At 38.9% G+C, this 15000-nt stretch overlaps 2 protein-coding genes across 2 annotated transcripts; both read left to right on the top strand.

Annotated features, from left to right (window-relative positions):
* Positions 1-6255: 6255 nt before the first annotated feature.
* Positions 6256-8572, top strand: LOC147468541 (uncharacterized). The gene is made up of 7 exons (XM_086553751.1): positions 6256-6365; positions 6485-6829; positions 6959-7161; positions 7270-7647; positions 7829-8328; positions 8373-8425; positions 8515-8572. Exons 1-7 carry the CDS (start codon positions 6256-6258, stop codon positions 8570-8572), a joined length of 1647 nt encoding a protein of 548 aa, XP_086409877.1.
* Positions 8573-8605: 33 nt separating this feature from the next.
* On the top strand, positions 8606-14447 carry LOC147468542 (uncharacterized). The gene is made up of 6 exons (XM_086553753.1): positions 8606-9208; positions 9321-9657; positions 9806-11086; positions 11178-11838; positions 12096-12106; positions 14374-14447. Exons 1-6 carry the CDS (start codon positions 8606-8608, stop codon positions 14445-14447), a joined length of 2967 nt encoding a protein of 988 aa, XP_086409879.1.
* The last annotated feature ends 553 nt before the right edge of the window (positions 14448-15000 follow it).

Consider the following 15000-nt stretch of genomic DNA (forward strand, 5'->3'; position numbering starts at 1 on the left):
AAGAAAGAGGGAGGGGGCCCGTTCACTTCCCCTTAAGGAGACTAAGTCCCATTCCCCAGGTGCATGTCCCTTAAAGAGGGTCTGGTTGCGTTTTGTTAGTCCTGGTTTTAAAATAATAAATAGTAAAAAAAGTATGAATAAAATTATAAAATTGCCCAGTAGCAAATAGTTTAAAAGTTAAAACACTTCTCAAAAAAAAAAAAAAAAAGGTATAAAAGAAATATCAAAGTAAAATAACATGGGCGTCTCTGGCTGGTGTTGGCCAGTGTATCTCCCTCACAAGATATTGTTATTATAATAGCACGTCCAGCTTTGTCCTAACTGGCATGTAAGTCGAGTCAGTACAACCTTGCTTTAGCTGCTCCTGCGTCGCCACAAGGGTATTCCAGGGTAATCCAGGGAGGGTCAGAGAAACACCAAGTTCCAGAGACAACTGATTTATTTTCAGCTCGTCGGCTATTTATAGCCGGCGGGCTACTGGCAGGGAAAATATGTTCTTTTCGATTAAACAATAAAAACCATTTGAAAACTCCAAAACATTAATATTTACAATCTTCTTTCACATTAAAGAAATAAAACTGGCAAATACAGTTTTAAAACATTAAAACAATAGAAAATACATAACATTGAAATTATAAAATCAGCCAAATGGCTCAGCGTAACTTTAACAATAAAACACAAATATCACATAAAAGGAAATTATTGAACGTAACATTACAATTACAAAAACAAACAAACAAACAAAAAAAAGACAATTATACAATACAAAAATACAAAATAAAGTGGGTGACGTGGCCTCCGTGGCACGTAAAAAGAATCTAAAGTAAAGATAATTAAAACAAAGTTAAAAATAAGAAATAAGTGACCAAACCCTTCTTAGTTAAAATCCACTTGGTTAGAATCCACTAAATTACAAATCAAAGTGATGGCCTTAAGAAAGAGTTTTAATGATGGTCACTGATACCGAGACTAAAGGTAGTGTATAAAGAATAATATAATAAAAACTGTTGCTCAATTAAACAAAATAAGACCAAAAGTAGTCATTCCCACTTTTATTTAGATAGTAATATAAAATATAAAATAAAAGGTAAATAAAAAGAAACACCAATAAGCACAGACAATATTCGCACCCCCAGTGTGTGACCCACGGGGTAGAGGCTTCATATTGGCTCAGGGGGCTGAGCTACAAAATCGTATTTATAAATCTTTAACATTTTAGGCAAATGGTTTATGGCCTATTCCCCAATTCAGGCGTGGGTGCAGGTGTATGTGCATGTGGAGTTGTCCTGGCGATGTTTCATGAACCTCCCTGGATTCCATACGGTCCTGAAACAGGATTAGGTCGGGTGGGGGGGGGGGTAGGCAAGAGGAAAGGGGGGAGGAATGGTGAATAGGGCTAGGGCGGATAAGGGTGAAGAGAGTGGGGGGGGGGGGGGAATAAGAGGACAGCAAGCACAGGAATAAGGGAAGAGATATAGCGTGGAAGATAAAGAAGAAATTAGTAAGGAAACAGATCAGAAAGAAGGTAAACCATGAAAGTAGCAAAAGCGAAAACGAGAGGGGAGTGCGGATAAGGGAGCGAGAGCAGCAGACGAAACAGGTTAGAAAACGGAAGTAGAAAATAAGAGAGTAGCTAGAGAAAGCAAAAACGGAAGTAACGGCAGTAGAGGATAGACTAAAGAAGCGTCGGGAATAAGGCGAGTCAAGGCGGAAGAAACAGTAGGCAAAAGTAAGGGATATAGGTAGAAAGGGTACTAAGGGAGATAGGAGAAGAGAAACAAGAGGCTACGACGGGGGAGAAAATAAGGAAAGGGGGAGAAGTTAAGGAAGAGGGAGAGGAAGGATAAGGCCGGGGGTAAGGTAGGAAGGAGGAGGTCGCAAGGCCTCACACTAGCCAAAGTGGAGCTTTGCCCCCCCCCCCCCCCATTGGACCCCCCTATTCAGGTCACTTCGTGCAACATATCTTGTGCAAAATACCTCGATGACCACCTTCCTCGGCCGGAAATTCAAACATAGTTGTGTTTACGGCTACTGACGAGCTGTGGACTGGAAACCCTCAAAGAATTACCTGCATATGCTGTTATGGTCTTCGATAGATGGCGCAATATTCCCCATTGTTTACAGTGTAAACATAGAGTGCCCCCTATTGAGCGGTCGCGTCATCATCGGTCCTAGTTTCCTATCCTGAGGAATATATGAGCCGAAGTGTCAGTTGCTGTCATCATGGCGCAGTGTGATGTTATTCGTGGTCGCACCATTTTCATCTACAGAAAGAATTACGTGTCATAAGAATCACTGATGCCTGATTAGGGGAGGTCCACAGGGGGCGTGGCCCTCTTGGCAAAGGCTGACTTTAAAACTAGGCAAGGCGAGGTAGGTAATTGGATTAAGATTTGGCATACGAAATATGCTCGGAAGAAGATCGAAGTCCCTTTAAAAAGGGGTGGGGGGGATATATATATATATATATATATATATATATATATATATATATATATATATATATATATATATATATATGTATGTGTGCATGTTTGTGTATGTGTGCGCATATATATATATATGTATATACACACACATATGTACATACATATGTATGCGCATATTTACATATATTTACAATATTTATACATAAATATAGAAAATTAGGAATATGTATAGATAAAAGAGAATGGGTAAATTTTCCGAACAACGCCGCGTTACGAAATACCACAAAAGTGGTATCGATGGATTCCTCTCAACCTCTACTATTCATATATAGTGAAATTAATGAGCGCTTGCAACCCTGGACCCCACTATCTGGGTCCCTTTTTTTAAGGCACTTCGTGCTACTTCGGAACATATTTCGCTTGCAAAATCTTAACCCAATGACCTACCTAACTTTGCCTAGTTTTGAATTAATCCCTGGACCCCCCCCCCCTTTTTAGGGCACTTCGTGCAACATACCTTGGGCAAGAATCCACCATCCTCGCCCTGAAATTTAAACATGGCTGTGTTTACGTATTTACGGATAGTAGCAAGTTGTGGACTGGAAACCCCCAAGGAATTACCTGCCTGTGCTGTTATGTTCTCTCAACAGATGGCGCAATATTCCCCATTGTTTACAGTATAATTATAGAGTGCCCTCTATTGAGTGGTTGCGTCATCATCGGTCCTAGTTTCCTATCCTGAGGAATATATAAGACGAAGACTCAGTTGCCGTCATCATGGCGCAGTGTGAAGGTTGTTCGTGGTCGCGGCATTTTCATCTACCGGACTAATTACGCATCATAAGTATCACGAAGTGCCCTGAATAGGGGAGATCCACAAGGGGGCGTAGCTCCTTCTTCGCAAAGGCTGACTTCAAAACTAGGCAAAGTGAGGTAGGTAGTTGGGTTAAGGTTTTCGTGATACCGAAGTAGCACGAGGTAGCACGAAGTGCCTTAAAAAGGGGGGGGGGGCGAAGCCCCCTCTTGGCTAGGGCATACTTCAAACCTAAGCAAAGTTAGGTAGGTAATTGGTTAAGATTTTGCATACGAAATATGGCCGGAATTCATATTTTACCCCGCAATTTCCCTGATCTACTTCATGTCCTCCCCTACTATCGGGACCCAGATTGTGGGCTTCAGGGGTGAAAGCGCTCATTAATTTCACTATATATGAATAGTAGAGGTTGAGAGGAATCCATCGATACCACTTTTTATGGTATTTAATGACGCGGCGTTATTCGGAAAATTTACCCGGAATTCTTCGCTAATTTGACAACCATCAAAATGCATAAGGTAAAATACATTTTATTAAGTAAAGATTATTGTCAATTGTGTACGATGAAACTAAAATTGGAAATGTGTTTTTAATTACAAGTCTAACAATATTGTTAATGTATCTATTCATAATGATGAATAATAATCATGTAACAACATAGCTCAATGTTATCTATGCCCATAGTGCAAGATAAAGACCTGGATAATAACAAAAACTTCATTCGTTATATTGATAAGTGCGGTGTTATTTAAATAATGTAAAGCTTCCAAATTACAGTTTGTTTTTATTTTTCAGGGGACGAAGTCTCACCGACACCTTGAGGCATCCCGGTTGGAGAGGGAAGAGGAGCGCCAGCAGGTCGGCCCTCACGCCACCAGCAGTGCCCATGAGGACGTCGCCATGGGAGTAAAGCTCGCCACCATTCTACTGGCATGTTTCTTGGCTGAGCATAACCTTTCATTCACCCTGGCAGATCACCTCGTCCAACTCTCAAAAACAATGTTCCATGACTGTAAAATTGTCCAGAGACTTAACATGAAAAAAACTAAATGTTCAGATGTTACAAAAGCCTTGTCAGACGCACTAAATCATGAACTTGTCAGCAAAGTAAAACCACACAAATTCTCTATCGTCATAGATGAGTCTATTGACGTTAGTTCTTGAAAATGCATGACCCTCCTGGTTAGATTCTATGACAAAGACACACATTGAAAACCGGAACTCTGGAATTATTAAATGTATATGGGGACAACGAAAAGGGTGGCTCCACAGGTGAAAATCTGCATAGACTCATTGTAGAGACTCTTAATGCCTACTCTATTCCCATTAATAATCTCGGGTTTGCAGCAGATGGGGCCAGTAATATCATGGGGGAGCATAATTCTATCATAAGTTGCCTCAAAGAGACAGCCCCCGGAATTACCATTTTTCGTTGCATTTGCCATAGCCTTCATCTCTGTTCCTCAGAAGCTGCGAAGGCACTTCCTCGACAGTGTGAGAATCTACTTAGACTGATACACAATCATTTTGCCCATAGTGCTAACAGGCAAAATAGGTTTAAAAACATACAGGTATTTCTTGAGTTGAAGCCACACAAAATCATCCATGCCTGTCAAACGTGGTGGCTATCCCTACACCAGGCAGTTGAGAGAGTGTTGGAACAGTGGGAAGCATTGAAGTTGTATTTTACAGGAGAAATTGAAGAAACAGAAAAGTTGAAGTCTCTTGAATTAATTAAATTTATTACTGACCCATCAGGATTTTTCCTTTTTAATTTTATCAATTTTATTTTACAAACTTTTAATCTTGTGAATCTCCTGTTTCAGCAAGATGGCCCTGCTATCCATTTATTGCATGAGTGTTTAATAAGATTTATATAAAAGTATTTTGTATTTTGTAAAAAGGAGTGTTGACAAGGCTGACCTGTCAACTTTTGATCCTAGCTGTGAAACAAATCATGTAACTTTACACCAAATTTACTTGGGTGCAGCAGCCCACGGTCTACTGCAGACTCCTGAGTATTACAGACGGCCCGACGTGATAACACATGTCATGGCACGGTGTAAAGATTTCTTAATTTCTATGACACAGCAGTTGAGAAAAAGGTTTGATTTAAACAACAAGCTTTGGTATTACGCCTCTTTTTTTTTCTTTTTCTTTTTTTTTTTTACATAAAAAGAGTGGCGACAGTAGGGTTTCACTGCCAACTTTGTATGATTTTATCAATATTTTACCAAGAGTTTATACACAGGACATTCAGGTTTTAGATAATGAATAGAGAAACTTAGATGCCATTAAGATTTCTCCAGAACTGATTGAAGAAAAAAACATTGTTATAATAAACTTTCCCTCATTGAGGACAATGAGGGGTATTTAATGTTCCAGAATCTAAGCTCTTTTGCTTTACAGGTGTTGGTCCTGCCTACGACCAATGCCTCGGCAGAGAGATTATTTTCCAAAATTAAGCTGATAAAAACAGACACACGCAATTGACTGCTAATGCCTGCTCTGCAGGCATTGGTGGTTTTATCAGAGGCTGTGCAGGTTGCAGGTGGATGTTTCAACTCCAAGCCATCAAAGGCAATGCTTGAATCTATATAGTATTTGTTATTTTCTTGTTTTTGTTTGTATATTGAGGCATTTTGTTGATTTTTCTGTATATATAGTTATATTTTCTGTAAATATTGTTATTTTAAAATAAATTTGGGAAACTGAATGTCCTACATTTATTTTCACAATATTTTATTCATATTATTGCAGTATTATTATTTGTATTATTACTTAAAGAAATTTCTTCTTTTGACTATTCATTCGTTGCTTAAGTAAAGAACAATAAGTTAGACATTTCTACCCAACTGGTAGAGTTACCTCAGTCCATATTGATAGAAAACGTACGACGACTCGATCGGGTACACAAAGTAAACGCTCATCGCCACTCACTGGCGATACAACGGCAACACTGCTTGGATTCAGTTGGATTTCCAGTTCCTGACGTCACATCGTTATTGAAAAATGGACAAAGAGAGTGCCCTGGCAAGCCGTGAGAGTCTGGCCCACCACGCCAGACACGCTGCTGATCTTTTGACTTCGGCGCTCAACGATAAGGTGATAAGGCCATTAAGGTGAGAACATATTTGGATACGTTGTTGAGAAGGACGGCAAAATTGGAGGAACATCAAAAGATTTATCATCTTACAGAAGACATTGAAATTGTAGGAAAGTCTTATTGGAAGTTTTTCAGTGACCTGTCAGAACTAGATGTCAAGGGTCGTGAGCGGTTAGCAACAGATGAGTCACAGAGTAGTGCCTCCTCTTCAGCGTCGTCAGACGTAGATTCGGGTGGAATTGCAGTTAAGGCTCCGGCCAAATTACCCGAACTTGAGTTAGTCAAATGTGATGGTGACGAGCTAAAGTGGACGCAATTCTGGGATTTCTTCACATCTAACATAGACAACAGCGATCTTGCTGACGTCACTAAGCTCAGCTATCTGCGTAGTTGCCTGGTTGGGAAGCTGGCAGAGGCTTTCAAGGGGTTCCCAACTACCAACAGTGCATACCCTGAAGCTTGTGCGCTTCTCAAGGGAAGGTATGGTAGAGATGATCTTATCATAGATGCTCATATTGCCGAACTTCATCATTTACAATTTCCTTCTTCAAAGGGTAAATCAGATAGTCCTGATTTAACTGACTTCCACAACACATGTTCTCATGTCAGGTGTCTCAATATGCTAGGAGTGCCACCTGGCCAGTATGATTTTGTAATAATGAGATATGTACTTAGGATAATTCCTGATGATCTGAGGGATGAATGGAAGACAGAAGAACATAGGCATGATGTAGAAAAATTCATCAAAGTCCTTGATCAGATCATTCATAAAAGGAAAATTAACAAACCACTTGCTATTTCTTTGTCAAGAGGTACTATTAAAATACCATAGACTGTAACTGCTTCAGCCTTGTATAACTCTTAGCCTAAGGGTCCCTCTAAGCCAAATTGCTCTTTTTGCCAAAAGGCACATGGTACAGGGAAAGGCTTTTCCTATGTTAGATTACCTCTAATTGAGAGGATAGAAAAGGTTAAAGCTGCTGGGATTTGTTTAAGATGCCTAAAGGGAAATCATTGGTATAAAATGTGTCAGTCACGGTGTATGAAATGTAAGGGTCTTCATCATGAGACCTTAAGTGAGGGTAAAAATGAAGAGAGTCAGAATAAGACCCCACCTTCTGATAAGTCTCAGGAGTCTGATAAGCTTAATCAGTCACGCCAATCTGTAGCTAACAGTACTACTCTTCCTGATGGAGCTGGTTCTTCCACAAATCAAGTTGGAGTGACTTTATCTGGAACTTTAAACGTCACCAAAACTGTCCTCCAGACCACTCAAGTTTCAGTAGTGGGTCCGGATGGTAAAAGGTTTGAAGCTACCGTATTGTTTGATTCAGGTGCCGACCGTTCGTATGTGACTTCCAAATTTGTCAAGAGGGTAAAACCTAAGTGGGTCAAGTAAGAATTTATTCAAAATAGTCTTTTTATGGGGGGAGGGGGGGGGGCTAAATCAACCACCACCTCTAATCTCTAACTTAACAGGCTCCTCCCAATCCCTGGTTGTAGCCGAGGTTCCTAAGATTTCATCTATATTGGAAAGATTTACCGTACCTGGTGATTTACTGAAGGGCTTTTCTGATCTTGTTATGGCCGATAATTATGCCACTCGACAAAGTCTAGAAGTGGACATATTAATTGGTCAGGATTATTTTTGGAAACTGAACTATTCTGATTGCCCGTTATGTAGGTTTAAGGACTTCGTAGCCCAGAAGACCGTGTTCGGTTGTGTCCTAGCTGGCTGCTGGACGTCTTCAGTTACTAAGACTTCTGACCATGCTAATTTCCTATGTATTAGTGAAGTCTCTGATAATGAACTTTGGCAGTTTTGGGACCTTGAGTCAGTAGGTCATCCAAAAGAATCTGCTCCTGATCCATTTTCTTGTGATCCTCTCATGATTCAGTTTGCTAAAGAAACTAAAATTAAAGATGGCCATTATGAGGTTGCTCTGCCTTGGAAGTCGGAGAAGGCCAAAAGGTGTCTGGTAAATAATCTTTAGCTCACAAAAGGTTCACAAAATTGGAGCAGAAGTTGGATAAAAACCCTGAACTCAAGGAAAGCTATCAGGGAGCTTTTGAAGAGTATGTAATGGAGGGTATAATAATGAACTTAGGCAGTCGGAGAAGGCCAAAAGGTGTCTGATAAATAATCTTTCTCTAGCTCACAAAAGGTTCACTAAATTGGAGCAGAAGTTGGATAAAATCCCTGAACTCAAGGAGAGCTATTAGGGAGCTTTTGAAGAGTATGTAAAGGAGGGTATAATGGAAGAGGTCCCTTCAGATGAGATAAACACCTCTGACCTTATATTTTACTTACCTCACAAACCTGTAGTTAAAGAGAGCAGTACTACCACCAAAGTAAGACCGGTGTTTGACACCTCCTCCAAATCCTTTAATGACACTTATTGTTTGCTAACTGGTCCCTCCCTCTATCCTGACTTAGTACAGGTTCTCCTGCGCTTTAGGCGTTGGAAAGTTGCTCTGGCCGCTGATATCAAACAGGCTTTCTTACAAATTAGTGTGGCCCCACAAGACCGAGATGTTCACCGTTTCTTAATGAGACGACACGGTTCGGTCCAGACCATGCGTTTTACCAGAGTCCCCTTTGGTAACACGAGCAGCCCCTTTCTATTAAACGTTACTGTTAAGTTGCATCTCAAATCTCAGAGTGCTTCTACTGTAGTTGAGGAGTTAAGGGAGAACCTCTATGTGGAAGACTGGTTAACGGGAAGTAGTACCATTGAGGAAGCTAAGATTAAATTTGAGGAGGCTGCACTCATCTTGTCCAAAGCTGGTATGACTCTTGTACGATGTGATAGAGTTGATACTGGGTTGTCAGAGAAGCAAGAGATCCCTTTGGAATCAGTGAAAGATTCCACTAAGATTCTTGGAATGAAGTTTTTTTTTTCACTCTGATTCCTTTTCATTCGAAGGTGTCCACTTAGAACCCCCTTTATTTCAAATTGTGTTCACTAAGAGGATTATCCTCAGCCTTATTGCTAGACTCTTTGATCCCTTGGGTTTTATCAGTCCAATTATCATGTTTGCCAAGATCAATTTTCAAGAGATTTGGAAGTTGGGACTTGATTGGGGTGAACCCTTACCTAATGAGTTACAAACTAAATTTAATACATGGACCCAATCTCTTTCATACCTGAAAGAATGGTGTATTGATCATTGCTATTTTACAGAAGAGTGGAATCTAATGACCGACCTCGAACTACATGCCTTTGGAGATGCATCTGGGAAGGGGTATGGTTCTTGTGTGTATCTCCGAGCCCCCCAGCCTGATGGATCTTTTAAGGTAAAAATTTGTAATTGCTCAAGCCAGGAGAGCCCCCATCAAGAAGGTCACTTTGCCGAGACTGGAATTACTAGGTGCCTTAATGTCAGCACGATTAGTTAATTTTGTTAAATCTGCCCTCAATTTAGATTAAAATGCTAAGATTTTCTGTTGGACAGATTCTAAAGTTACGCCTCACTGGATAAAAGGAAATGCCAATAATTGGAAGGTTTTTGTTTCCAATCGTGTAGCTGAGATCCAAAGTTTGACTCCTCCTAGTTGGTTCCATTGTCCCTGCAAAGATAACCCTGCTGACTTGTTGACCCGAGGTCTTTTAGCTGATCTTGTGAAGTCCAATGTTTGGATGACAGGTCCCTCTTGGCTTGCCTCCCATTTAGATAATGAAGAGGTAACCCTTATAGAGGAGGATCTCAATGTACTGTCAGAGATATTACACAGTGTTACCACCTCTGTTCACTTGAACGTTGTTCCCACTAAGTTGTTTGATGTAAAAAGATGGGGGACACTAACTCGAGCAATAAATGTAGTGGCCTGGTCTAATAGATTAATAAACAATATTAAGGCTGATTCTTTTAAATTGTCTGGTAGTCTTACTCATGATGAACTTACTTCTGCTAAGCTTACCTTGATCAAATTTATACAGGCAGAGGCTTATTCTAAGGAGATTGATCTGTTGACTAAGAAAAGGCCTCTACCTAAGGGTAGTTACCTAAACCGACTAGACCCTATTTTAGATGGGTCTGGCTTGCTTCGAGTCAAGGGACGCCTAGAGAATAAGCACCCAATTATCATTCCCAAAGGTCAATTTGCTAAACTATTGGTCAGGTTTCAACATTCTCTTCTGAAACATACTGGAACTTCTACATTGATCAGCACTTTATGTAATGAATATTTTATTATGGGAGTCAGACGTTTAGTGAAATCTGTATGTAGGGATTGTATACTGTGCAAACGTATTGATTCAAAGCCATGTAATCAACCTGTTGCCCCTCTCCCGAAATTAAGGGTTCAAACTGCTCCCCCCATCAGTGTTACAGGTGTAAATTATGCTGGTCCTTTGTTTTGTGCAGATTTTCCAGGAAAGAAGTTCCATATCTTGCTATTCACCTGTGCTGTCAAACGTGCCATTCATTTAGAGTTAACAGAGTCTTTAACGGTATCCGATTGTGTATTTGCCCTGAAGAGATTCGCTGCACGTAGAGGAATGCCTTCAATTATCTATTCAGATAATGCTAAGACATTTGTCAGTGCTTCTAATCTTCGTGCCACCTTCGGACCTCTTTCTCCTCAATGGAAGTTTATCATGCCTCTGTCCCCATGGTGGGGAGGTTGGTGGGAGAGACTTATCATATCAGTGAAATCTTCCCTCAAGAAGTCATTGGGAATTAAATGTCTCACTAAAGTTGAATTGGAGACTACTCTCCATGAGGTTGAAGCCTGTATAAATTCTCGCCCCCTTACTTTCATGGGTTCTGAAACTGATCTAGATGAGGTTTTAACACCTTCCAAAAATTTTGATTGGCTGCACAGTAGGAATGTTGCTTGATGTAGACGATGGCCCTTGTGAGGTTACTGTTGAGGACTTGAGTGATCGAGAAATCTTACGCCAACAACGTCTTAACAAATTTTGGACGCTTTGGAGTAATGACTATCTCAGGAACTTACCCCTCACTGTTAAGAAATTTGTTCCTAGTGGTAATATTAAGAAGGGTTTCATTGTATTAGTTAAGGAAGATAATGTTCCTAGGATTAAATGGCCATTAGGCATAGTTGTTGAAACATTCCCTGGCTCTGATGGTGTAATCCGAAGTGTTAAAGTAAAGACAGCCAAGGGGATTTATTCTAGGTCAGTTCAACGCTTGCATGATCTTGAAATTGCAAGTTCTCAGGAGTCTGATGATTCTGAAACTGGGTCTTCTTCCACCTTTGTTACTCCTCCTTTGGATCAAGCCAGTAGTGTAGATTCTCCAACAAAACAGGATGGATCTGCCAATTCTACTGAACTTTTTGTCCCTAATTTAACTCCAATAGTACAGGAAGAATCTATTTCCACTGCTGAAGTTTCTGTACATGATTTGATTCGAGATGGTGAAGATGTTGTTTCTTTAAGTGAAGATGAGGACTCAGTCCCTAATATTGGTTCTGTAACTCGTAGAGGCCGTGCCATTCATGCACCCTCACGATTAGATCTGTAATTTCAGGAATTCATTTTAAGTTTTGTGAATCAAATTTATTTGTGGCAAAGAAATTCATAGTGAATCTGTTGGTTCCTGTGTTCCAATATTTTCTTTGTTCATTTAAATTGTAATTACCCTTATTTGTATGATGTAATTACTGCTTTCAGTTTATAATGTGCCTGTAACTTGTGATTCTCATTTTATAGGGTACTTAATTATATTTACTTTTAAACATTGTTTTTTTTATGTAATACCATTTTGTGTTTTACAGTTTGTACCTAGGTAATTATTTACTTTGTACTTATGTTTATACTTCGTATCTTATACTCCGTACCCATTTAATTTTTGTACTTTGTATTTTATACTTTGTATATGTAATATTTACTTTGCATTCGCATTTTTATTTTTGTACTTTTTATATATTCTTTTGTATTTAATGATTATTTGTTATAAGAGTCTTATTTGAATTTTATAATGTTGTGCTAATTGAGTACCTATATCTCATTTTGCCTTTATTGCCTAAGTAACACTTGTTTCTATTTTGCCAAAATACTCCTTTATTTGAAGCTTTATTTTGAAATTTTGTATTTCATTATTTCTGTTAACTTGCCTATGTTGTATTCTATGGGTTTAAATTTATAGTCAAGATTGTAACTTTTGGTGCCATGTATTTCACTTTTAATAGGAGTGTCCTCCTATGGTGGGGAGTATGTTGCAGCACGACATGCTTAAGTTACCCCTCTAGTCTCACTCCATTTTCATTTGTGAGCCAATGTCATTCCGTTTTCTTTCTTTTAGGACTCGGAGCTTTTGAAATTTGTTAAATAAGCTTATTGATCCAAATAGATAAAAATACTAATTTTCTAATATATTGTATTTTTGTAATATTATATTCTCTTTAGAATGAAATAATTAAATCAAATAAATTGATATTCCTTTTTTTTACAAACAATAAAGCTTAGACACCACTCAGCAGTCATTTGACTCGCACCTACGCCACTCGGCGCTCCACATCATCATTCTTAGCATTACTATCATCTTGATTATTATTATCATCATCATTGTCATCATCATTATCGTTTTCATCACTTGTATCAAAAAAAGCTTCCTCTTCCAACCATTCTCTCCCTCCTCCTCCTTCTCCTTCCTTCTCATCCCTCTATTTCCCCTTTCAATTTTCCTCTTGCTTTCCGTATGTACTTCTTTCTGCGTTCGAGTCTCGTCCACCATCCCATCGTCTTCCTCACTTTCACGCAATATTCACGATGCAAGAGAAAGGCTCGCTGATTCGACTCATCCGTTATTTCAGTCTATCTTTTTGCACCGCAAGAACCAGGTATGGAATTTGGTTCTGAAGAAGAAATTCCATCTCTGGGGTGGGGGGTGGGGGGGAGAGATACACATACACAAAACAGACAGGCACAACACAAACAGAGAGACAATACCGACAGGCACAACACTGACGGTGACACAAAACAGACAGACACAAGACAGACAAACAAGCAGTTGAATGATTATAATGTATTGTATAGAGAAAAAAAGAAGGAAAAAAAGAAGACGAACATGTTAAAGAAATACCCTGTATTGTAGAAATGATAATAATAATAATGATAAAAATGATAATAATGATGATAATAATAATTATAATAATAGCAACAACACAAAGGGAAAAAGACGACGAACACAAAGTTAGAGAATGACCCTGCGTTGTAGAAAAAAACACGAAGTTTAAAAGAAGAAGAAATCCGAACAACAAAAAGGAAAAGAAATTGCAATACTGCATCTTGTTTCCTTTAATTTTCTTTTTCAGCCCAACTCATATCAGTGAAATGGAACTTGTTCAAGAAAGAAGAAGAAGAAGAAAAAAGGAACGTGAGAGCTTTGTGTCGAACTGAATGAACAAGCACAGCCTCGGTCCTCTACACATACAAACAAATACACACAGACGCATAAAACATGATGATGACTATGATGGAACACGGGAAAGGCCCATACTCTGGCCTCACTTAAGTATGAATGAGATCATTACCGTACTGCATGCACATTAAAAGCCTAACTCTGGAGCATGATTAATTATGAATCTCTAGTATTATTACCCTTATCATTACTTTTATCATTATTATCCTTATCATTGTTGTTTTAACTGTTATCACTATCACCGTTATCAATATCATTAATATTATTATCACCGTTATCAATATCGTTATCATCATTATCAACGTTATCAATATCCTTATTATCATCATCATTATCATTACATCATATTTTTTATTTTATTATTATAATTTTTTTGTATTTTTTCATTAAATCTTCGCCACGAAAGGAGAAGGAATTAGCGGAGTTCGTAAAATATAGAAAGAAAATGAAAAGAAAGAAAGAAAATCATGTACATGTACAAAAGTACATGTATGATATACACCTAAAGCGACGTTCAAACTCTGCAGAACACGATAGGATCCCAAGTTCGAAGGGAGTTGGCCAGGGAGATCCATTTCATTAAAAGGAAACAAAACTTTGTCATCTAAACTTGTGAACGATTTTGTTTCTAGTATCTCCATCAAAGCATATGGAAATTAACCCATTGCAGACGGGGTTAAATTTGCATGCTCAGCCTCCAGGATAGGTTTTATTTTAAAGAGAGACTGCTTGAAGCATTATAATTTGAATCTTACCACTCTCTTTCAGTCATTCATTGTAAAACTAGAGCGGTTTTTGTTTAATTTTTTTGTGTGTGTTTTATTGAGTTTAGAGACTTATATGTGCCATATGACAGGCTCTACCAGTGCTGCAGTAGACTAAAATTGGAGTATATTATCCATATTAGCTCATTATTTTCTTTATATTCAGTGTGATAGAAGTATTGCTGTTTTATGGGAGGACAAAAGGCAATTTTATTTTTTCGTATTTTTGTGCTGTCATGAACGAATACGAAACATATAACCACCTACAATAAAGATAACAAGAAGAGGAATTAAACCTGTGTTTGTGACTATGAGTGCCACAGTGAATGGCATCCATATTGGCGCAGGAGTACATTTTAGACGCTGGGTATGGATTGAGTCACTTTCCTCTTCCCATTCTGCCTGCATAGCCTTCATCGGCGGTACTTTTGAGCAAGAGTTCGTCAACTTAGTGTGTGTCATCGCTCTATAAAGATAGTGCTTGCTAGAGACCGG

The sequence above is a fragment of the Penaeus japonicus genome, unplaced genomic scaffold, assembly GCF_977035675.1.
Source record: "Penaeus japonicus unplaced genomic scaffold, GWHDUDI00000001_assembly GWHDUDI00000028, whole genome shotgun sequence".
NCBI classification, from domain to species: domain Eukaryota; kingdom Metazoa; phylum Arthropoda; class Malacostraca; order Decapoda; family Penaeidae; genus Penaeus; species Penaeus japonicus.

Excerpts from the sequence above, each read along its gene's own strand:
- LOC147468541 (XM_086553751.1), top strand. The coding sequence starts at position 6,256 with ATGGACAAAGAGAGTGCCCTGGCAAGCCGTGAGAGTCTGGCCCACCAC. Across the intron at positions 6,366-6,484 it reads AAGGTGATAAGGCCATTAAG|TGACCTGTCAGAACTAGATG; the intron begins GTGAGAACATAT and ends GAAGTTTTTCAG. Across the intron at positions 7,648-7,828 it reads TTCAGTAGTGGGTCCGGATG|GCTCCTCCCAATCCCTGGTT; the intron begins GTAAAAGGTTTG and ends CTAACTTAACAG.
- LOC147468542 (XM_086553753.1), top strand. The coding sequence starts at position 8,606 with ATGGAAGAGGTCCCTTCAGATGAGATAAACACCTCTGACCTTATATTT. Across the intron at positions 9,209-9,320 it reads AAGAGATCCCTTTGGAATCA|AGGATTATCCTCAGCCTTAT; the intron begins GTGAAAGATTCC and ends GTGTTCACTAAG. Across the intron at positions 9,658-9,805 it reads ATCTTTTAAGGTAAAAATTT|ATTCTAAAGTTACGCCTCAC; the intron begins GTAATTGCTCAA and ends TCTGTTGGACAG.